The sequence below is a fragment of the Lepus europaeus genome, chromosome 5 (genome assembly GCF_033115175.1).
Source record: "Lepus europaeus isolate LE1 chromosome 5, mLepTim1.pri, whole genome shotgun sequence".
Taxonomy (NCBI): domain Eukaryota; kingdom Metazoa; phylum Chordata; class Mammalia; order Lagomorpha; family Leporidae; genus Lepus; species Lepus europaeus.
The window spans coordinates 44,347,858-44,371,469 of NC_084831.1; the positions used below are offsets into that span (position 1 = coordinate 44,347,858).

The 23,612-nt window shown below is 44.5% G+C and overlaps 1 protein-coding gene across 1 annotated transcript in view; it reads left to right on the plus strand.

The window, feature by feature from the left end:
* Window positions 1-22,418, plus strand: part of ZYG11A (zyg-11 family member A, cell cycle regulator) — a 38,187-nt gene extending 15,769 nt beyond the window's left edge. The window contains exons 4-14 of the mRNA XM_062193342.1: window positions 2,587-2,727; window positions 5,076-5,252; window positions 6,538-6,602; window positions 8,413-8,512; window positions 8,590-8,643; window positions 12,026-12,187; window positions 12,263-12,307; window positions 15,463-15,657; window positions 19,202-19,263; window positions 19,631-19,728; window positions 21,995-22,418. Of these exons, the coding sequence (XP_062049326.1) occupies window positions 2,587-2,727; window positions 5,076-5,252; window positions 6,538-6,602; window positions 8,413-8,512; window positions 8,590-8,643; window positions 12,026-12,187; window positions 12,263-12,307; window positions 15,463-15,657; window positions 19,202-19,263; window positions 19,631-19,728; window positions 21,995-22,176 (1,281 nt within the window). The 3' untranslated portion in view covers window positions 22,177-22,418. The remainder of the gene's footprint in view (window positions 1-2,586; window positions 2,728-5,075; window positions 5,253-6,537; window positions 6,603-8,412; window positions 8,513-8,589; window positions 8,644-12,025; window positions 12,188-12,262; window positions 12,308-15,462; window positions 15,658-19,201; window positions 19,264-19,630; window positions 19,729-21,994) is intronic.
* Window positions 22,419-23,612: the final 1,194 nt, after the last annotated feature.

The following is a 23,612-nucleotide window of genomic DNA, read 5'->3' on the forward strand; positions in this document are numbered from 1 at the left end:
TAACTTGTATTCAATGTGGATTTGTTGGTTCCTATTATTTTTGGCAGTTTATAATTCATTACTGTCCTTAATTTTTTTTTTAAGATTTATTTATCTTTTTGAAAGGCACAGTTAGAGTGGGAAAGACAAAGAGAGAGATCTATCTGCTGGTTCATTCCCCAGATGGCCACAATGGCTAGACCTGGGCCAGACTAAAGCCAGGAGCCAGAAGTTTCTTCCAGGTCTTCTAGGTGGGTGCAGGGGCCTAAGCACTTCGGCCATCTACTGCTTTCCTAGGTGAATTAGCAAGAAGCTGCATCAGAAGTGGAGCAACTGGGATTTGAATCGGCATCCACATGGGATACTGGCATTGCAGTGGCATTACTTGCTACTCCACAATGCTGGCCCTGTCCTTAATTATTTTCATTGTCAGATTGTCGTGGATTGGCCAATGAGAGCTTCTTCAAACTGTCTCCTTTGTCATTTTCCCAACTCACTATTCTTTTTTAGCACTTCTTTACATTCTGGCACAATAAGGTATTCTAAATTTTTCTATATCTCCTCGACATCTGCGCAGGAATTGGGCATTTCTCTAAAGGGCCCTCATTCCTTTTTGTGGGAAACCAAGACTTGAGAACCAGGTATGCTTATTCCTGTTGGGATATATTTGTTTCTAAGGCACTTCCTGCAGATGGAGCTAGTAAATTGTTACATATGAAACAGACTTAATGTGCTATGTTGGAATGTTTATCCTCACACCATTTTTCTGTCTTAACCAGTGTGTGAATATATCTCTATAGTGAGGACACTGGCTGTCAACATCAGCACATTTTGCTCGTCCCACAATTATATAAAGTAGTTTCAGAATTAGTGTGTCTATACTGCATAAACAAAAGCCTACTGAAAAGTATGGATCTTGTTTGCATTGTTTTTCTTCTTACAGACTAAAGATATAGTTAAAATAGTAACCAGACATATTTATATTCTTGGCTCCTGTATTTGTTTCCATGAAAGGCAGCATGGTATATATACTGTTAGGCTTTGGCCTTTTCTCTTTATAAATATTTTATTTTTATTTATTAGAGGGGCAGAGAGAGAGAGGTCTTCCACCCTCTGGTTCACTCCCCAAATGGCCGCAACTGCTGGAGCTGGACCAGTCCGAAGCCAGGAGCCTGCAACTTCTAGGTCTTCCACATGGGTGCAGGGGGCCCAAGGACTTGGGCCAACTTCTACTGCTTTCCCAGGCCATAGCAGAATACTGGATTGGAAATGGAGCAGCTGGATCTTGAACCAGCATCCATATGGGATGCTGGCACTGCAGGCAGTGGCTTTATCTGCTACACCACAGCGCTGGCCCCCACTTTGGTTTTTTTACTTAACATTCTATAAGTCACTCCTGTCAGCTCATGCTTCCATCTTTGTTATGGCTTTAAAGTACTTCACTGTGTATATGTATCATAATATATCTAGTGTCCTGTGTTACAGATCTTTTGCTGTGGTTTTAATCAAAAGCCTGTACTCAAAGATGAATACTGGGAGGTCAGAGGTTGTGGGCAACACCTGTGTTCCATCTGAACACCAGTTTTCAGGCCCAGCTGCTCCACGTCCGAGTCATTTCTGCTTATGTGCCTGGGAAAACAGCAGAGGATGGCTCAAGTACTTAGGGTCCCTTCCACCCACATGGGAGACCAGATTGTATCCTAAACTCCTGGCTTCAGACTGGCCCAATTCTGCCTGTTGCGTGCATTTGGAGAGTTAACCAGTGGATAAATGTTTCTGTCTCTATCCCCATCTGCTCCCCTTCTCTGCCATTCAAATAAATAAAAATTAGTCTTTGTTTTTTAAGATTAACAGTGAGGGACTGTTGGCTGTGGTGTAGCAGTTAAAGCCACCACCTACAGTGCTGGCATCCCATATGGGCACTAGTCCGAGTCCTGGCTGCTCCACTTCCAATCCAGCACTCTGATAGGGCCTGGGAAAGCAGTAGAAGATGGCCCAAATGCACCTGCACCTGTGTGGGAGACCCAAAAGAAGCTCCTCACTCTTGGATTTGGATTGGTGTAGCTCCGGCCATTGCAGCCATCAGGGGAGTGAACCAGCGGTTGGAAGACCTCTCTCTCTCTCTCTCTCTCTCTCTCTCTGCCTCTGCCTCTCTGTAACAATGACTTTCAAATAAATAAATCTTTAAGAAAAAAATGATGAGCCAGCGCCGCGGCTCACTAGGCTAATCCTCCGCCTTGCGGCGCCGGCACACCGGGTTCTAGTCCCGGTCGGGGCACCGATCCTGTTCCGGTTGCCCCTCTTCCAGGCCAGCTCTCTGCTGTGGCCAGGGAGTGCAGTGGAGGATGGCCCAAGTGCTTGGGCCCTGCACCCCATGGGAGACCAGGAGAAGCACCTGGCTCCTGCCATCGGATCATTGCCGTGCGCCGGCTGCAGCGTACCTACCGCGGTGGCGATTGGAGGGTGAACCAACAGCAAAAGGAAGACCTTTCTCTCTGTCTCTCTCTCACTGTCCACTCTGCCTGTCAAAAAAAAAAAAAAAAAAGAAAGAAAGAAAGAAAAAAATGATGAACGGTGAAACCTATTAGCAATGTCTTTGTATTTCAGGTTGCTGGAGGAGCCAATATGAATCAGATTTCCGAAGCACTGAACCACTACAGGAATAGATCATGTTTTTTCAAAGAAGCTCTCTACAGGCTGTTCACAGAGACATTTTCAACGCAGGTAATCATGCCTGCAGTTTTAAAGGTAATTGGAATTGCAAGTCAGACATATACTTTTGCAAAAAAGATTATTAATATTTATATATATGGCACAGTTACAGAAAGAGAGGAAGAAACAGAGATCATCCAACTGCTTTGGTCCCCAAATAGCTGCAATAGCTGGGGCAGGGAAAGGCCAGAGGCTGGAGCCTGCATTGTTATCCCAGACTCTCACATAGGTAGCAGGGGTCCAAACACTTGGGCCATAAATTAAAGAATGAGATTTAGAGTATTTAGTGGTTTAGGAAGGAAATTTAACAAAATACTTACTTGAATTTTTTATGTGTTTTTTGAGATAGCTCCCATCTGCTGTTTCACTCCCCAAATATTTACAAATACTTACAACAACCAGGACTGGGCTGGGTTGCAGCCATGATCTAAGAACTCAATCCAGATCTCCAACATGTGGCAGGATCCCAGTTACTTGAGCCAACACCTCCGCTTCAGAGGGTCTGCATCAATGGGAAGCTGGAGCCAGATCCAGGCATTTGATCCATATGGGACACAGGCATCTTAAACCCTAGGACAAACACCTACCCCATGTTTATTTATTTTTTTAATGCATGTATTTTGTTAAAACTACATTTAAAGTCAAATGAAATATGAAAATGAATTATTTATTTTAAAGATTTATTTTATTGATTTGAAAGGCAGAGTTAAAGAGAGGAGAGAGAGAGAGAGGTCTGACATCTGCTAGTTCACTCCCCAGGTGGTCACAATTGCCTGGGCTGGGCCAGGCCAAAGCCAGGAGTCAGGAGCTTCTTCTGGGTCTCCCACTTGTGTTCAGAGACACAAGCATTTGTTCCATCTTCCACTGCTTTTCTCAGGCCCATTAGCAGCTAGCTGGATCATAAGTGGAACAGCCAGGATTTCAACTGGTGCCCGCGTGGGATGCTTGTGTCGAAAGTAGCAACTTAACCTGCTACACTACAATGCCAGCCCCAATTGTTTATTTTATTCTTTGCTGTTCCAAAACCATAGGGCTTTTTTCTTCAGCATGGGACATTATATTTATTTAAGACTAAAAATTGATACTACACAGGGGTAGCCATTTTGGTACTGTCTGTTAAGCTGTTTGTGATGCCCACATCCCACATTGGAGTGCCTGGTTTTGAGTCTCAGCTATTTCCAATCCTGCTCCCTGGTAATGTACCTGGGAGGCAGCAAATGATGACCTAAGGGCTTGGGTTCCTGCTACCCATGTGGAGACCCGGATGGTTCCCAGCTCTTGGCTTCACCTTGGCCTAACCTTGGCTATTGTAGGCTTTTGAGGGGAGTGAACTAACCAATAGAAGATCTCACTCTGTCATTATGCCTTTCAAACAAGCAAACAAATCTGTTTAAAATGTAAAGATTGAATTAGATGTTCTAAAAGTCCTTTTTAGTCATAAGATACTGTGATTTCTATGAAAATCACATTTCTTTTGGTTTCTGCATTTTTTTTTTTAAAGATTCATTTATTTATTTGAAAGAGTTACACAGAGGAGAAGCAGAGAGAGAGAGAAAGATCTTCCATCCACTGGTTCACTCCCCAGATGGCTGCAATGGCCGGAGCTGCACCGATCCGAAGCCAGGAGCCAGGAGCTTCCTCTGGGTCTCTCATGTGTGTGCAGGGGCCCAAGAACCTGGGCCGTTTTCCACTACTTTCCCAGGCCATAGCAGAGAGCTGGATCGGAAGTGGAGCATCTGGGACTTGAACTGCTGCCCATATGGGATGCTGTTGCTTCAGGCCAGGGCGTTAACCCGCTGCACCACAGCGCTGGCCCTGAGGTTTCTGCATTTTTAAATTGTATATGACGGCAGTCTGATGGAATCCCAGGAGCAGTTTAGCAATGTACCACAAAAACAGTTGCATAAGTTTATCTCAGTTTGGTCGCTAGGCTGTCTGTGCTCAGGCACCTGACAAAGTGAAGGGCTTCGGTCCCCTAAAATCACAGTTCATGTAAATGTTAGTGTATGTAATTTAGAGATGAGCATCCTTATTTTGGCCCAGGAAATGAATCACAGTATTGCTGAATGTTAAACCTGGTAACAGTGGCTTCCTGGGTATTCTTGCATTGTTTGTCATCAGATTACCTTTTTAAAATGTTTTCAGCTTTTCAGATTCTTAGTCTTTTGCTGGTGGGTTTATCACACACTTTTTTCAGTTGAGGGCTGCAGTTGAATTAGAAGGTGTTACAGTAATTCATTGATGTCCTAAAGAGTAGATGTTGAGGATAGGGGAAGTCTTATTGTTCCAGGAAACTAATATTTTTGCCAACGGACCCCAGGCAATAAGACAGTATACAGAATGTTCATATTATCATAGGCCACTAAAACCACGTTCATCTTCAGCTTGTGGCTTTAGGAATGAGGACCCATCCACTGGACTTGGCAGTGCAGTTCACTGCCAGTGCTTGTGCCCTCAACTTGACTCGCCAGGGCCTGGCCAAGGGGATGCCTGTTCGCCTGCTGTCAGAGGTTACCAGTCTACTTCTCAAGGCTCTGAAAAATTTTCCTCAATACCCCCAGGTAATTTGAATTCTTCATTTCACTTTCTAATCTTAGGATAGATATATGAACAATATTTGTTTTTTAGTAAAATATTCAATTCATTAAAATGTCTCATTCTGGGTTTTCACTCTATCAAAGAGAAAGAAAATAGATAAGGAATTCATGCTTGTTATAGGAAAAATAGGAAATATGGATTAATATTGAAGTTAAATTTTTTAAGATTCCTGATAAACCTGTTACCCAGAAACATGTTAGTATTTTATGTAACGTTATAGGCTGAAAAACGTTGGTTTTTATTTCATCCCATTTATGAAAATTAAGTTAAATTAAGCCATAAATCTAAATGTAAAAACTATGCTTTTGGGTAAAGAAGATATCTTAGTATACAAAAGATATACATCACAAAGAAAAACTGGAAATTCACCAAAATTGATGGCTATTCATAGACATAAGCCATTAACAAAATGAAAAGATCAGCTGTGAACTGGGGTAAACAAAATACTCATTTTTTTGAACTTTAAACTTTGTATAGTACATAGGATTTTTAACCAAAATACATAAAGAACTTGCTAACTCAGGCAGACAAACCAATTATAAAAGACTTGAGTAGACATTTTATCAAAAAAGATACATAGAAGACAAATGAGCACATGAAAAGGTGCTCAGTATCTTTAGTCACTAGGGAAATACAAATTACAACCAGAAAGAGATACCACTACACTTCTAGATATCACTTCCTATTTCTGGGATTGGCTGAAATTAAAAGATTAGCAATACTAAATGTGGGTATAGGGGCCCAACACTTGGGCCATCCTCTGCTGCTTTTCCCAGGCCATTAGCAGGGAGCTAGATTGGAACTGGAGCACCCACATGGGATGCCAGTATTCTAGGCTGTGGCTTTACCCTCAACACCAGAGTGCCAGCCCCAGAAATATTTTCTGTCTTTGTTGTGGTGATGGTTACACAGATGTAAAGTGTCAAATCTAATTGAAAAGTTTACTTATAGTAAGTTAATTTTTTAAAAAATACAGTCAGAAAGGCAGTATTTGTCATTTAAGAAATTTGCATTTCTGCCTTCTTTTGAAATTTGCACTTCTTTCTGCCTGGAAGATCCGGCTAAGCTCAATCTTTCCTACGTGACAACTATCAGTTGTGGGATTAAGTGGGGAACTTGAAGGGGCCAGGTACATAGTGAGTTCTCAATAAGAAAAGCTCATAGGGAACACCATCCACATTTTTAGAGCCTTTATTTGAGGTGCAATGTTAGAGTTGCTAAAAATTACTTTGTTTTATTCCCTAAAAGTTACAGAAGAATTGTCTTCTCTGCTTAACCAATTCCCGGATTCTTGCGGATGTTCCATTTGACAGGCAAGTACATCTTGGTCATCTCATTGAAGTATCGGCTTATGTTACTCTGAGTGTTGCTGGCTTTTGCTTATTAGTTTAGCAGAAGCCTGGTGAAGTTTGTACTGAGCCTCTTGGACAGAAAGATGATTGGATAGATGAGTTCCAAAAAGTCAAGTTCTAGCCTTTCCATTAGTTTTGTGCATGAGTTCCCTGTACAATAGTTAATCTTCTAATATTAGATATGATCATGTTTGCAAAGTGTTTTCAATAGGGCCTGGCTTAAGAAGTATTGGCCTGGGGGCTGGCACTGAGGCATAGCAGGTAAAGCCGCTGCCTGCAGTGCCAACATCCTATATGGCACTGGTTTGAGTCTTGCCTGCTCCACTTCCGAACCAGCTCTCTGCCATGGCCTGGGAAAACAGTAGAAGATGGCACAAGTCCTTGGGCCCCTGCACCCACGTGGGAGATCCGGAAGAAGCTCTTGTCTCCTGGCTTTGGATCAGCCCAGCTCTGGCCATTGCAGCCATTTGGGGAGTGGACCAGCATCTGGAAGATCTCTCCATCTCTCTCTCTCTGTAACTCTGTCTAACAGAGTTGGGCATTCCAGGGGAGGCCAGTATTGTGGTGCAGCAGATTAGACCATCCCATATTGGAATGCTGCTACATTTCTGATCCTGCTGCTTGCTGATGTGTTTGGGAAGAAGGCCAAGGAGGATGACTTAAATGCTTGGGTCCCCGACACCCACATGAGAGACCTGGTTGTAGTTTTTGGCTTCTGGTTTTGGCCTGCCCAGTCCTGGCTGTTGCAGTCATTTAGTGAGTGAGTCTCTTGGTAGAAGATTACTTTCTCTCTCATAAAAATAATTTTAGTCATTCTGCTATTATATTTGTTAATATTTGTTTATTTAAATGTTCTCATTGTCTTCCCTCTTTTTTTTTTTTTTCTTTATTTGAAAGGCAGAGTTACAGAGAGTCAGAGACAGAGAAAGAGGGGTCTTTATCTGCTGGTTCACTTCTCAAGTGCCCACAACAGCCAGAGCTGTACCAATCCGAAGCCAGGAACTAGGAGCTTCTTCCAGGTCTCCCACCAGGGTACAGGGGCCAAGCACTTGGGTCATCTTCTACTGCTTTCTCAGGCCATAGTAAAGAGTTGGATTGGAAGTCAAACAGTTGGGACCCGAACTGGCGTCATTATGGGATGCCAGCACTGCAGGAGGAATCTTTACCCACTACACCAGCCCTTGGTCTTCCTTCTTTACAGGATGCTCTCGATTTTATTAGCTGAGACTCCAGAACAGGGGTGGTGAACCTTTTTTCTGACTGGGTTCATTTGGGTATTTATAACATCATTTGCTGGCCATAGAAGTGTATCAACTTTGGCCCTGTGTTGTGACACAGGTTAAGAGCTGCCTGTGACACTGGCATCCTATATAAATCCCTGCTGCTGCCCTTCCAATCCAGCTCCTTGCTGATGTGCCTGGGAAAGCAAAAGAAGATGGTCCAAGTTCTTGGGCCTCTGCTCCCTCTGTGGGAGACCCAGATTGAATCCCAGGTTCCTGGATTTGGCCTGACCTGGCCCTGGTCTGTGTCCATTTCAAGAGTGAACAAAGTAATTATCAACTTAAAAATGTGTATATATTTGCAATATATAGCTAGGCCAAATGACTTTGTGGGCTTTATATAGCCTGTGGCTGGACATTCCTCACCCGTGCTCCACAAGTACAAAACTTTGTTTCAGGATTTGTTGGGGAGGCTAAGTGATTTCTTCTGTCCCTATCTACAGTTTCATAAACTTTGTGTAATCATGAGAAAAATGTATACTACTTTTCAGATTTTATGCTGCAAAGTTTGTTATGGGATGGCTCTGTAGGCATGAAGACCCCAAGATGCAAACAATGGCAGTGAGCGTCATCTCTATTCTAGTCCTCCAGGTATGTGACTGTCTAAAGGCAGGATGTCTCTCTCGCTATTCTTAATAGATACTTTACTTTTTGCTTTCTGTTTGTAGCTCTCACCTGAGAGAATTTTACAGCTTAAAGAAGAGCTCTTCTCAGCAATTAAGGTAGGTTGATTATCATTTCTATAAGCTTTTCATGAAAATTTTATTAGCATAATTTTAAGAAATCAAATCATTCTAGAAGACCAATTAAAATGAAAAATCTGTAAGATCTGTTCCCTGGAAGAAGCTTACTACTCTTATAGCTGTTTCTTTTGATATTTACCTCTGCGTTTCTTTTTTTTAAAGATTTATTTATTTATTTGAAAGGCAGAGTTAGCAGAGAGACAGACAAGTCTTTCATCTGCCAGTTCACTCCCCAGATGGCTGCAATTTCAGATGGTCTATATTTCACTCTCTGCTTTTACAGTAATATAAGTAAATAAGAATGTAAAGGTCTATTTGATTTATTTGGAATTGTTTGAGATATAGAGGTTTATTTTTAACTTTTCTTCCTGACATTTTCTCACCTTTTGTATAATCTGTCTTTTCTTCACTGTTAATGCAGTACCACATTAAACTCTCAGTTGATATTTACATCTATTTCTTGACTTTGCTCTATTTACTTGTATGTTATTTACAATTTCATAAATGCTTTGATATGTAAAACCTGTCTTATTTTGGTTTGGTTATCCTTATCTGTTTTTTATATGCAAACACTGGAATTGGCCTAATTATTCCAAGAAAATTCCTATTTTCCTTATATTTATGAATTAATTTAGATAAAGTGACATCTGCAGTACTAATTTTCCTTTCTTAAAATACCGTATGTATTCCATTTATTGAAGTCAGAGTATTGATTTCTCACATGCTGGGGATGTCAATAAAATTTCTTTATACAGGGGATGTGGCTCAGAGGAGCTGCTGGCCCTAGAGAAATTCTGTTGTTTGATGAAATTACATAGGAGAGCATGGAGTATGGAGACAAGCTGAGGGCTGAAATTTTCGGATACTTATTTAGATAAGTATGTCAGAGAAGTGGGAGGGCCAGGAAAGGAGGGAAGATGCATCCAAAATAATTAGAAGGAAAAACCTGAGAAGCGAGAGGAGTCTTAGAATCCAAGAAGAGTATTTCAAGAGAAATTGAAGAGTCCAGTGCAATGCTGCTGAGTGGATGAATAGGATGGGGTCAGAACCAACTACTAGATTTGGCAAGATACAGATTAGTCACACCGCTTATTGTGATTTTAGTGGAATGGTGGCCCAAAATGTGGTGAGCAAATATGAGATGGGAAATGGAGACTTTTTGATGTATTTAGGGAAGCAGAGGAAGCAAGATATTGTAATATAGGGTCAATTTTTTTGTTTTAAGATTGGTTATAGTAAAACATTGTATAGAGGTTTGGGGGAGCAGATGATATAAGTAAAACAGAGGGAAATGATCTGATGCCAAACCTTTTTTTTTTTTTTTAAGCTTATTTATTTATTTTAAAGTCAGAGTTATACAGAGAGAGAGGTCTTCCATCTGCTGGTTAACTCCCCAATTGGCTACAATGGCCAGAGCTAAGCTGTTCAGGAGCCAGGAGCTTCTTCTGGGTCTTCCATGCAGGTGCAGGGGCCCAAGGGCTTGGGCCATCTGCTACTGCTATCCCAGGCCATAGTAGAGAGCGGGATCGGAAGTGGAGCAGCCCAGACTTGAACCAGCGCCCATATGGGATGCTGGCACTGCAGGCGGCGGCGGCTTTACCTGCTATGCCACAGAACCGGCCCCTGATGCCAAATCTTTGCAGGAATTGGATTTCTAGAAATAAAGATGTTGGCTTCAGATTGGAGCAGAAGCCAAGGAAGGCAGAGTATATTGACATAGTTGTAAGTAGGCTGTTGGCTTTTATATATATATATATATATATATATATATATATTCTTTATTTTTATTGACTTGAAAGGTAGAGTTACAGAGACAGAGAGAGAGGTCTTTTGTCTATTGGTTTACTCCCCAGATGGCTGCAATGAATGCAGTTGAGCCCATCCGAAGCCAGGTGCCAGGAGCTTCTTCTGGACCTCCCACATGGATTCAAGCGCCCAAGCACTTGGGCACATTAGCAGGGAGCTGGATCGGAAATGGAGAAGCCAGGACTCACACTGGTGCCTATATAGGATGCTGGCACCACAGGCGGTGGCTTTACCACAGCACCAGCCCTGGTTGTTGGCTTTTGTTAAGAAGAGTGGCAGTGGTTCTCAGTGAAGAGTGAAATGAAGTCATCTAACAAGGGGTGGGTGGAGGGGGCCAGAAAATTAGGAAATAGTCATTTTTGGGCAAATTCATTGGGAAATAGAGTAGTATTAACATATTCATTTGTCTCCCCTGTAGAAATTCATTTTGAAAGTGAGACCAGTTGAGCTAGCTGTTGGAACATCCAGATGTTTTGGAGGAGGCATAAAGTAAAGGGGCAGTTAAGTTTAACTCAGATTGGATTTTGCTGAGTGGCGAGATGGAGGAATGTTAAAGTTGTTGAGAATGGCTGCAGGACTAGATGGTGAATACTGGAGGCAGCAGACTGGGAAGAGTAATACTAGAGGGTGTTTTTTTTTTTTTTAAAGATTTATTTATTAATTATATTTGAAAGGAAGAGTGACAAAGGTACACAAAGAGTTCTTCCTTCTGCTTGTTCATTCCTCAAATGGCTGCAATGGCCAGGGCTGGACCCAAGCCAAAACCATGATCCTGGACTCCATCTGTGTCTTCCATGTGTGTGCAGGGCTTCAAGTACTTAGGCCATCCTCCACTGCCTTCCCAGGCACATTAGTGAGGTGTTGGACTGGAAGTGGAGCAGCCAGGACACAAATCAGTGCTCATATGGGATGCTATATCTGACAGTGGCTTAACCTGTTATACCCAATGCTGATCCCAGTACTAGAGTTCTTAAGACAATTTTATTTTTAGGTGGTAATTTGGGAGAGTTGGGCATTGTGGGACACCTACATCCCTTATGGGAGTGCCTAGGTTTGTGTCCTGCCTCCACTTACCATCAAGCTTCCTGCTAATGCACAGTGGGTGAGATAGCTCAAGTATTCGAGTCTCTGCCTTCCATGTGGATGGAGTTCCTGGCTCCTGGCTTTGACCTTTCCCCGCCCCAACTGATATGGGAATTTCGGTCTATTTTTTATTTTTTTGTCTGTCTTTCCTACCTAAATTAGTATCTGACTAATTTTGACTAAGCATTCTAAATAATATAAATAATGGAATTGTTTATAAATGTAGCTCATTATGAGCTTTATAGCAAGTTGGACCAGGTGTGCATTGAACTTTTTTTGTTTTTATATAATCCTAATAAAAACCGTAAGAGGGAAGTAATTTAAAGAGAACAGATCAGAAAAATATATTAAATGGTAGGAATTGGGTTTACAACCCAGGTTGGATTCTAAAATTCTTCACTATATTGCTCTTCTTAAACTGAAATTGAATCCATCAGTTGGGCATCTAACTCCCTTTCTCTTTGGTTTTTAGGAACTGCTAGAGATATTAAAACGAAAGACTACTGAGAAGTTACATGATATCACCTTCTTGTTTACTTTGAAAGCACTTTGGAATCTCACAGACGAGTGTCCAGCTGCATGCAAGCACTTTGTTGAACATCAAGGATTGCCCATCTTCATTCAAGTCCTGGAGGTGGGAAGACAGGACTGAATTTATTTGCAAAGTTCTTTTGTTCATGATAAAGTAACCTGTATGTTCTCTTGACAGACTTTTCCGGAATCAGCAATACAAAGCAAAGTACTTGGTCTTTTGGTAAGATGAATTGCTTTGAACTCATTTACAGAAATCTATCACCTGTTTAGTACCTACTACATGCTAGGCACTGTTGTAAGCAATTTAATCTTCACATTGTTCCTTAAAGTAAATACCATTTACCATTGTAGATCAGTTAGCTATTGCTGAAAACAGACTATAGCTTAGTGGCTTAAAACAATAGCCCATTTATTTATTAATTTATTTATTTTAAAGATAGATTTATTTATTTGAAAGGCAGAGTTACAGAGAGGCAGCAGCAGAGAGAAAGATCTTCTTCTGGGTCTCCCACGTGGGTGCAGGGGCCCCAGGCCTTAGGTCATCTTCTACTGCTATCTCAGACCATTAGCAGAGAGCTGGATCGGAAGTGGAGCAGCCAGGACTCGAACTGGTGCCCATATGGGATGTTGGCACTGCAGGGGGCAGTTTGACCCACTGTGCCACAGCACTGGCCCCAGCCATTTTATTTAGGAATCTGTGGATGTATTAGCCATCTTTTCATCACTGTAACAAGTACCTGAGAGGAACTACTGATGAAAGAAGAGGGTTTCTATCAGCCTACAGTTTTGGAGGCTCCAGTCTGAGATTGGGCAGCCTTATTTGTTTGAGTGTCTGGGGTTGAGGCTGGTGGAGGGAAGATCATATGGTGAGAAAGGGGGCATTCTCATCCTGTTTATGAAGCCACTGTGATTTGATCATGGGGCCCACCACAGGAACGGATTCCAACCTAATTGTCTCCCACAGTTGCTGCCTTCAGACACCACTGTTGGACTAAGTTTTTACTGTCTATTTGTTAGCCATTAGCCTTAATCCATTAACCATTTTCCTAAGAATTTGGGGACCAAAGCTCTTAACACCTAGGCCTTTGGGAGACACCCAGACTTAACATCCTGACTCCAACAGTGAGTCAGCAGTTTGAGCAAATCTCAGCTGCATGGTTTTTCTGCTGGTTTCATGTGGGGATCCTCACACAGCTGCAGGTGTCTTGTGGGCCCGCTGCAGCTGAATGGTCTATGGGGGCTCATTTCTCTTACCTGACAGTTGGAGCAGGTGGTCAGCTAGAGGGCAAGTCCCACTGTGCAGATGCCTTTTCGCCTTCTGCTTGTGTCACATGTGCTAACTTTCCATCAGCTGTTGCAGATAATGCATTTAAACCCCAGATTAAAAACAGTCACCATCCCTTAATGCAAAGAGCAGCAAATATAGTTTGCTAAAGGGTATTTACACAGGGATAGGAAAAAATCTGTGTCTGTGTTCTACCACACCTTGTCACACGCATAAATCTAAGTCACGGAAATGCCATTTTCCCTAAATCACATAGGTAGTAAGGGGCAGAATCAAAATGCAAACTTAGGTCATCAGGCTCCAGATTCTATGACAGTAATTTCCTGTTTATCCAGGATCAGGTGTTTTGTTTTTATTTCACAAAAAGAGTTAGTGAGGGAGAGAGACAGAGAGAAAGGTCTTCATTACGTTGGTTCACCCCCCAAATGGCCACTATGGCTGGAGCTACGCCGATCTGAAGCCAGGAGCCAGGTGCTTCCTCCCGGTCTCCCATGCGAGTGCAGGCGCCCAAGCATTTGGGCCATCCTCCACTGCCCTCCAGGGCCACAGCAGAGAGCTGGACTGGAAGAGGAGCAACCGGGACTAGAACCCGGTGCCCATGTGCGATGCTGGCGCCACAGGCAGAGGATTAACCAAGTGAGCCTCGGCACCAGCCATTGTTTTGTTTTGTTTTTGAAGCTTTATTTATTTGAAAGGCAGAGTTACAGAAAGAGAAGAATACACACACACAGAGATTAATTTTTTCATCTGCTGATTTACCCCCAAAATGGCTGCAATGGCTGGGGCTGGGCCAAACAGGAGCCAGAAGCCAGGAGCTTCAGCTGGTCTCCCACACAGATGCAGGGACCCAAGCACTTGGGCAGGCCTTTTAGTCTTGTCTGCTTAATCCCACCATGCCACAACACTGGCCCCCAGGCAATCAGTTTTTTGAAATTTCATTGTTCTTGCTTCTGTGCTGTCTCTCAAATCAGTTTATTCTATAATTAAGAAATTTCTTAAAGATAAATGTGAAGATTTACAAAAAGTGTTGAAGACATACCATAAGAATCTGCAGTTTGCCATGCTGGTTACAGTGGGAAATAATAATCCTATGATTGTATAACTAATCTATATGAAGCTGTCTTGCCATCAGCCATGCAACAGGCACACTTCGAGCTGGCTCTGCAGACGGCACCTGTCTGGAAGTAAATGGTTGCGGAAGGGTGGAGCTCACATGGCCGGGAACTTAGGCAGCTTCTGACGGCAGCCTCTAGCAAGAGACTGAGCTGCAGTGAATTCCCAGAAAGGGAATTGTTACTGTGTTTTTAAATTAAGAAATCCATTTCAGTTCTAAAGTAGCACACTAGTTTGTAGTATATGTGTGGCTAATTTTTTAAAATTATTAATAATTTGAAAGAGTGAGACACAGATATAGCTTCCACCTGCTCATTCACAGTGTCCAGGGCTGGGCCTGACTGGTGCCAGGACCTGGAACCCAATCTAGATCTCTGTGGGTGGCAGAAACCCATGTAAAGAATAAATGAGATAAGACTGATAGACACTTTTTTTAAAAAAATATTTGTTTATTTGAAAGAGTTACACGGAGAAGGAGAGGTAGAGAGAGAGAGAGGTCTTCCATCCACTGGTTCAGAGAGAGAGAGAGGAGTCTTCCACCCACTGTTCACTCCCCAATTGACCGCAATGGCTGGAGCTGCGCCGACCCAAAGCCAGGAGCCTGGACCTACTTCCTGGTCTCCCATGTGAATGCAGGGGCCCAAAGACTTGGGCCACCTTCTCCTGCTTTCTCAGGCCATAGCAGAAAGCTAGGTAGGAAGTGGAGCAGTTGGGACTTGAACCAGCACCCAGCACTGCAGGTGGTGGCCACAGCGCCAGCCCCTGATAGACACTTTTATTTCCCTGGTATTGTGCCTGGCTGTAGTTTGTTATTAATGGTCATCATCAAGGGCTCAGATTGGGCATTGGGGAGATTGGGGTGAGGATGGGAGAGAGTGTTCTAGGTGGGGCTGAGCTGAGCAGAAGGAAGAGAAGAGCCAGATCTTGATTCTCCTCCTTTCTTGTTCCTGATGTTTTCTGCTGCCTGGCGCCTGTAGAACAACATTGCCGAAGTCACAGAGCTCTCGTGCGCACTGATGACCAGCGAGGTGATGCAGCATGTCAGCAGCTTACTCCACAGCAAGGAGATAGAAGTCAGCTATTTTGCTGCAGGTATCGTAGCCCATCTGACATCTAACAAGCAGCTCTGGAAATACCGTGGCCGTCAGAGGAAAAGTGTTCTCCGAGATCTGGTATGTGAACCATTCTCTTCTGTACAAAATCCAAAGTAAGTTCTTGTATAAGACTTCTAGATTGTAAGAATTTTGGAGATAGATGATCATTATAGAAGATCATTGCTCCGGCCGGCGTGGTGGCTCAATAGGCTAATTCTCCACCTGCGGTGCCGGCACACCGGGTTCTAGTCCCGGTCGGGGCACTGGATTCTGTCCTGGTTGCCCCTCTTCCAGGCCAGCTCTCTGCTGTGGCCCAGCAGTGCAGTGGAGGATGGCCCAAGTGCTTGGGCCCTGCACCCGCACGGGAGACCAGGATAAGCACCTGGCTCCTGCCTTCGGATCAGCGCAGTGTGGCAGCCATTGGAGGGTGAACCAACGGCAAAGGAAGACCTTTCTCTCTGTCTCTCTCACTGTCCACTCTGCCTATCAAAAAAAAAAAAAAAAATCATTGCTCCTTACCAATGCCCTGTCACCCACAGTTATTCTCTGTTAACTTTTCTTTTCTTTCTTTTTTTTTTTTTTTGAAGATTTATTTGCTTTTTGAGAGGCAGAGTTACAGAGAAGCAGAGGCAAAGGCAGAGAGAGAGAGAGATCTTCCATCCACTGGTTCACTCCTCAAATGGCCACCATGACTGGGGCTGGACCAGACTGAAACCAGGAGCCAAGAGCTTTTTCCTGGTCTCCCACATTGGCATCGAGGACCAAACATGGAGTCCTCTGCTTTCTCAGGCCATTAGCATGAAGCTGATCAGAAGCGGAGCAGCCGGGACTCCAACCAGTGCCTATATGGGATGCCAGCATTGCTGTCAGCAGGTTAGCCTGCACCACAGCACCCGCCCCCTCTGTAAACATTTTTTGTAGTCCTTCCAGTGGCTTTTTAAATTTGTTCATTTATTTGAAAGAGCTATAGAGAGAGGGTGTTTCCATGGACTCTTTTTTGTTCTTTGAGTCCTTTTTTTTTTGCCCTAAAGATACACTGGAAAGGCATTGTGATAGAGTGGGAAGGAAAGACAGAGTGGAGAGGTCATCCATCTGCTGGTTCACTCCCCAAATGGCCACCATGGCCAGGATTTGCCTAGGATAAAGCCAGGAGTCTGGGACTCCATCCAGGTCTCACAGGGGTGCAGGCGCCTGGACAACTCCATTGCTTTCTCAGGTGCAGTAGAGGGGAGCTGGATCAGAGAGGCAGCAGCCGAGACTCAGAGCAGTGCTCTGATATGCAGTGGCAGCTTCATAAGCAGCAACCTAATTCACTGTGCATTTATTTGAAAGGCAGTTAGAGAGATCTTCCATCCATTGGCTCACTCCCCAGATGGCCACAGCCAGGCTGAAGCCAGCAGCCACAAGATTTGTTTGCCTCTAGCTCTCCCAGGGGGTGGCAGGCACTAAATACTTGGGCTAGGGCCATCTTTTACAACTTTCTCAGTCATATTAGCTGGTATTTGAATCAGAAGTAGAGCAGCCCAGATGGGAACCAGGGCTCATGGGGTATATAGCAATATATAGGCAATAGCAAGATCTTTGGCTCTTTGTCCTAAACTAGTTGGAATGCACCTGTGTGAAATCTACATGCTTAGTTGTCAGCAGTGGGAAAGCCCACTACAGGAAGAGTTGAGGGCAGGGGATCTGCCATCCTTAGTTGTTTATGGGGTTTGCCCAGTCCAGTAGTTTTTGTTAAGGATGGGAGAAAAGATGTAGGAGCCTTAATTAATCTTTGACCCTTTCCTCCAGTTTTCTTTTCAATCCCATCTCAAATTTCACTTCAGAAAGTACCTGGTGTGCAAATATGTACTTATTTGAGAGGGAGAGACAGAGAGAAAGGTCTTCCATCCACTAGTTCACTCCTCAAATGGCCACAACAGCCAGGGCTGGGCCAGGCCAGAGCCAGGAGCAAAGAGCTTCTTCTGGATCTCCCACACAGATGCAGGGGCACAAACACTTGGGCCATCCTCCAACTACTTTCACAGGCCATAAGCAGAGAACTAGATTGGAAGAAGAGCAGCCAGGACAAAAACCAGCACCCATATGGGATGCTGGTGCTGCAGGCAGAGGCTTAACCTACTATGCCTCAGCGCCAGCCCTGCAAATATTTCTTTTCTTTTTTTTTTTTTTTTTTTTTTTTTTTTTGACAGGCAGAGTGGATAGTGAGAGAGAGAGACAGAGAGAAAGGTCTTCCTTTGCTGTTGGTTCACCCTCCAATGGCCACCGCTGCTGGCATGCTGCAGCCGGCGCACACGATGATCCGAAGGCAGGAGCCAGGTGCTTCTCCTGGTCTTCCATGAGGTGCAGGGCCCAAGCACTTGGGTCATCCTCCACTGCCTTCCCTGGCCATAACAGAGAGCTGGCCTGGAAGAGGAGCAACCGGGATAGAATCCGGCGCCCTAACCGGGACTAGAACCCTGTGTGCCGGCGCCGCAAGGCGGAGGATTAGCCTGTTAAGCCACGGTGCCGGCCTCTTTTTAAATTTATTTATTTGAAAAGCAGTATGACAGATCTTCCATCTGCTGGTTCACTCTGCAAATGGCTGTAGCAGAAGGAATCAGACTAGGCTGAAGCCAGGAACCATCTGCGTCTCCCATGTGGGTGTCATTTGAGCCATTATCAGCTCGTGCTGAGGTGCATTAGCAGAGACTGGTTCATAAGCAGAGTAGCTGGGACTCAGACTGGCACTCTGAAATGGGCATGCAGGAGTACAAGAGTCTTATCCCACTGTGCCACAAAGTCTGCCTCTATTGTGCACATTTTAAATGCCTTAGGGTTGTGTTCAGTTTTTCTTTCATTTGAAAGAGATACCTTCCATATGCTGGTTCACTCTCCATATAGCTGCATTGGCTACGGCTGGGCCTGCATGCTAAAGGCCATCTCTTACGTGGTTACAGGGGCCCAAGCAGTTGGGCCATCTTCCTCTGCTTTCCCAGGCACATTAGTAGAGAGCTGGACCAGAAAGTGGATTAGCCAGGACTTGATCAGGAGCTAATATGGGATACTGGTGTTGCACAACCTGTTGTGCCACAAAGCTGGCCCCATCACCTTCTGTTTTATCCCATTTTTATTATTCTGTTAATGGAACGTAAGAACAGGATACAGATAATAAATAGTGTGGTCAGTACTCTGTCTTTGAAAAAGAAGTGTCTGGGAGCTGGCATTGTGGCGTAGCAGTTTAAACCAACTGCAACACCAGCATCCCAATCTCGGCTGCTTCACTTCCGATCCAGCTCCCTGTTAGTACCTGCACCTGGGAAAACAGCAGAAGATGGCCCAAGTACTTGGGCCCTTGCCACCCTTAGGGGAGACCGGGATGAAGCTCCTGGCCATCCCCTGTGGCCATTTGGGGAATGAACCAGCTGATGGAAGTTCTCTCTCTATCTCTCCCACTTTCAATTGGTCATTTGATGAAAAGTAAGTATCTAATTTTAATCATTTCCCTTATTTTGAAAATTTTAAGTATCTGTGATTTTAAAGAACATGAAGTAGTCTGTCATCTTTTTTAAATGGTAGAATTTAATATTTGAATCTGGTCTTCCCCCAACTCCTCTGTTTTTGTGTTTTTGTGTTGGTATAGCATGCAGCCATCCAGAATTGGCCAAGTTCAAGTTGTAAGATGTCAGCATTAGTGACCTACAGGTAATTTCCTGATGATGTATAATACCTTTTAAGTATCTGCTCAGTGATACAGTAGTAATGCATAAGCATCAGTTAGCCTTATGTTTAAGTCCTTTTTATCTGTGATATTGTAAAAGACTGTATCTAGAAAATTCGAGGCTTAGTTTTTCTCATCTGTCAAATGAGGCTGTGCAAGATGGAAAATAAAATGAGATAATGAATGTATCAGTGTCTGCATACAGTGCAGTTTAGTGACTGGTATCACCCAGTGTACAGTCAGGAATGGATCTGTTTGGTGAGGAACTGACCCTGGGGGAAAATTTTTGAACATTAATATATTCTTGAACTTTAGCCTGAGTACTCAGTTAATGTCTTTGTATCTTTTTAGATCCTTCAAGCCTTTTTTCCCACTGCTTGGCAACTTCTGTCAACCAGAGGTTCAACTCTGGGCACTGTGGGCCCTGTGTCATGTCTGTAGTAAAAACCGTACGTATTCAAAACAGTACTTTGCTTGCTAGTTTTCTGTGTTAAAAATTCAAGATGGATTCTGAAAAATTGTTCACTTGTGTTCTCCACAGGTAGCTTTTTCTACAAAGTTCATAGAAAATGGAATAAAAGATAATGCATATTGCACATGACTTTTTTTTTTTTTTTAAGATTTGTGTATTTATTTGAAAGGCAGAGTTACAGAGGGACAGGGAAAGAGATGCAGTGAGAGAGAGAGAGAGCGAGCGAGCTCTTCCATCTGCTGGTTCACTCCCCAAGTGGCCACATCAGCCAGGGCTGGGCCAGGCTGAATCCAGGAGCTTCTTCTGGGTCTCCCACTTGGGAGACAGGAACCCAAGCACTTGGGCCGTCTTCAACTGTTTTCCCAGGCACATTAGCAGGGAGCTAGATCAGAAGTGGAGCAGCCAGGACTCGAACCGGTGCTCATATGGGATTGTGACATCAAAGACAGCAGCTTTACCTGCTTTGCCACAACGCTGGCCCCAATCCTTTTAACAATTTTTGTAAACAATCTTATGTTTTGAACAGTTTTGAAAAGATATATATATATATCTACAAGGAAGGCAAAGCTGTTGAGACACTGGTTGGTACACCTGCATCCATAACAGAATGCCTGTGTTTGAGTCCCACCTCTGCTTCCAGTCCTAGCTTCCTGCTAATGTGCACCCTGGAAGGTAGCAGTGAGGGCCCCGCCCATGTGGGAGATAAGGATTGAATTCGTGGCTCTGGCTCTGGCCTTTGCCCAATCCTGGCCATTATAGGCATTTAGGGAGTGGATCAGCAGATGAGTTATCTCTCTTTCTGTCTCTGTCAAAGAACAGCCTCCAGAACCACACTGTGCTTTGTTTCCAGTTTCTGTGGTTTACCAGCTGCAAACTTGAGCAAGTGGCTTAACCTGGCTGTGCCTCTTCTGTAGAATAGATAATGGTATCTACTTCACAGGTTTGAAGGATTACGTGTGTTAATATTTATAAAATATCTTGTTTAATTAATTTATTTGAATGGCAGAGTTACAGAGAGCCAGAGAATTGTTTTATCTTTGTCAATTGAAGGCAAAAGTGATAGTCTCTGTTGACGTTCACTTTAAGTGAGTGTTAAGTCTTTTTACATGAATCATTTTGTTGTCTATAAATTCCCTTTTGATATTTTTTGGGCACTTTCTGTCTGGTCTTTTTGATTCAAAGGGAATTTAAAAAAAAAAATTTTTTTTAAAGGTTTATTTGATGGCCGGCACCACGGCTCACTAGGCTAATTCTCTGCCAGGTTCTAGTCCCGGTTGGGGTGCCGGTTCTGTCCTGGTTGCTCCTTTTCCTGTCCAGCTCTCTGCTATGGCCTGGGAAGGCAGTGAAGGATAGCCCACGTGCTTGGGCCCTGCACCCGCATGGGAGACCAGGAGGAAGTACCTGGCTCCTGGTTTTGGATTGGCGCAGCACGCCGGCCGTAGCAACCATTTGGGGGAGTGAACCAACGGAAGGAAGACCTTTCTCTCTGTCTCTCTCTCTCACTGTCTAACTCTGCCTGTCAGGGGAAAAAAAAAAAAAAAGATTTATTTGAGAGGCATAGTTACAGATAGAGACGTGGTTTTTTTTGTTTTTTTTTTTTTTTGACAGGCAGAGTGGACAGTGAGAGAGAGACAGAGAGAAAGATCTTTTTGCCGTTGGTTCACCTTCCAATGGCCGCCACGGCCAGTGCGCTGCGGCCGGTGCACCATGCTGATCCGAAGCCAGGAGCCAGGTGCTTCTTCTGGTCTCCCATGGGGTGCAGGGCCCAAGCACTTGGGCCATCCTCCACTGCACTCCCGGGCCAGAGCAGAGAGCTGGCCTGGAAGAGGGGCAACCGGGATAGAATCCGGCGCCCCGAACGGGACTAGAACCTGGTGTGCCGGCGCTGCCAGGCGGAGGATTAGCCTGTTGAGCCACAGTGCCGGCCGATAGAGAGGTTTTTCCATCTGCTGGTTCACCCCCCAAATGGCCACAATGGCTAGGGCTGGGCTGATCCAAAGCCAAGATCTGGATCTTTCACGTGGGTACAAGGGGCCAAGCACCTGGGCCATGTTCCACTGCTTTCCCAGGCACATTATAAGAGAACTGGATCGGAAGTGGAGCAGCCAGGACTCCAGGTAGTGGCCTAACCTGCTGTGGCGCAATGCCAGCCCCAAATCTTTGTTCTTCTGAAATGTAAATGTAGTGACTTGGGAATATATAAAGTGCCGATTGTCCATGGAGTTTCCTTGCTTTTCTTTCAGCCAGCAAATACTGCAAAATGCTTGTGGAAGAAGAAGGATTTCAGCTTTTGTGCAACATCCGGGATCACAAGAGGGCACATCCCCAAGCACAGCAGCTCGCGGCCTCCATTCTAGATGACTTCCGAATGCACTTCATGAATTACCAGAAGCCCTCTGTGTGCCAGGTGCCGGTTCTCACCTGAGTGCCTGCAGCTATGCCCTCTACTGCAGCTTTCCATGTTGAATTCTGTGTTGAAGCCAGCTGTGCGAGTTTGTGGAGCAGCCATCTTATTACCTTTCTTTGTTGGTCTCTGTAAGTTTCAAAAGCTTGGGTTCATTCTATAGCATCATCTGGATCAGGTTGGAATTCGTCTGGGGACACCTTGTTTGTAGCAGTTTTGGATAACTCGGACCATGGATGCTCTGGGAGGAGTCGGGGGCTTGTCTTGGCACAGCAGTGCCAGCTTCTCTTCCGCAGCCGCAGATGCTTCTTCATTCAGAGGGTGTCCTGAGGCCAGGACCCTTCACCCTCAAGAGAAAGCGAAAAGTCCACAGGGCAGCCTGCATTGTTAATCCTCCTTACAGGAAGCCACTGTGCTTTGAGAAGACAGAACCTCTGCTGGAAGGGAGAAAAGTGATTTTGTTTGTTTTTTCAATGGCACCTTCTACCTTTTACAGATTACCTTCTACTTGAGGCAGAGAAAGGTAAAATACATTTTTTAACCATTTTGGGTTTTTTCCCTTGCAGCTTCACTGATCAGACCAGGTCATGGCATTGTGTCTGCTGGTCTGATGGGAATGCTTAGTGGGCCTTAGGGCCGGGGAAAGGTATTGCTAGAAGGGGTCCCTTCTCCCCCCAGGCTCTTCTGAGAATCAACTGCAATTTTAAATGTTTCTGAGAATAAAGTAGCATCCTGCTTGATTGTCAGGGTATTTTTAGAGTAGTTTTTTGTAGAGTGCCATTTGTACCGTCCTTTGGAATCAAATGGGGAAAACAGCTCATTTTTTCTTATTCTAAGCCATGTCCCAAGCTATGAGAGTTCCTGGCCGTACTGAATGCTAGCTTTTGCTAACAGGAGGATGCAGCATGGAACCCATGTCCAGTACATAGCAGGCACCCCTTCAAGTATGGGCTCATTTACAAGTCCTGGGGCAACTCAGTGTATCGTCCTCACTTTGCTGAGTGCCCACAGCTGGTGTGCTGGTGCTGCTCCCACGCCGCCGGCTCTCTGTGAGCCTCCCTCCCAGGATGCAGGGGCACAAGAGCAGCAAATCCATAGTGTCACTGGCCATGTGTCTGTGCCCAGCCAGAGCCCCAGTCCACTTAGGGAATGACCACAAGTCCCCTGCTGAAGAGGTGGCCTGGGTACTACAGGAGCAAGACTGCTGAGACCAGTCTGTGAGGTGAATGCCAGCCCCCTTTTCTTAAGGACGCTCTCTGCTTACTCACCTTCGCTCATGCCCTCATTCTCAGTGTCTTCAGGCTTCATTCAGTTCAGCGTAACCGCCCATCCCCTACCCTTGCTTCTCCATCCAAGCCAGCTACTCCCTCAGTGCTCCTGAAGACCAGGAGTCCCCTGCTGCTCTGCGATGGACAAGAAGGCGTACCTCAAGTGCTCTGGTTTCTTCACAACAATAC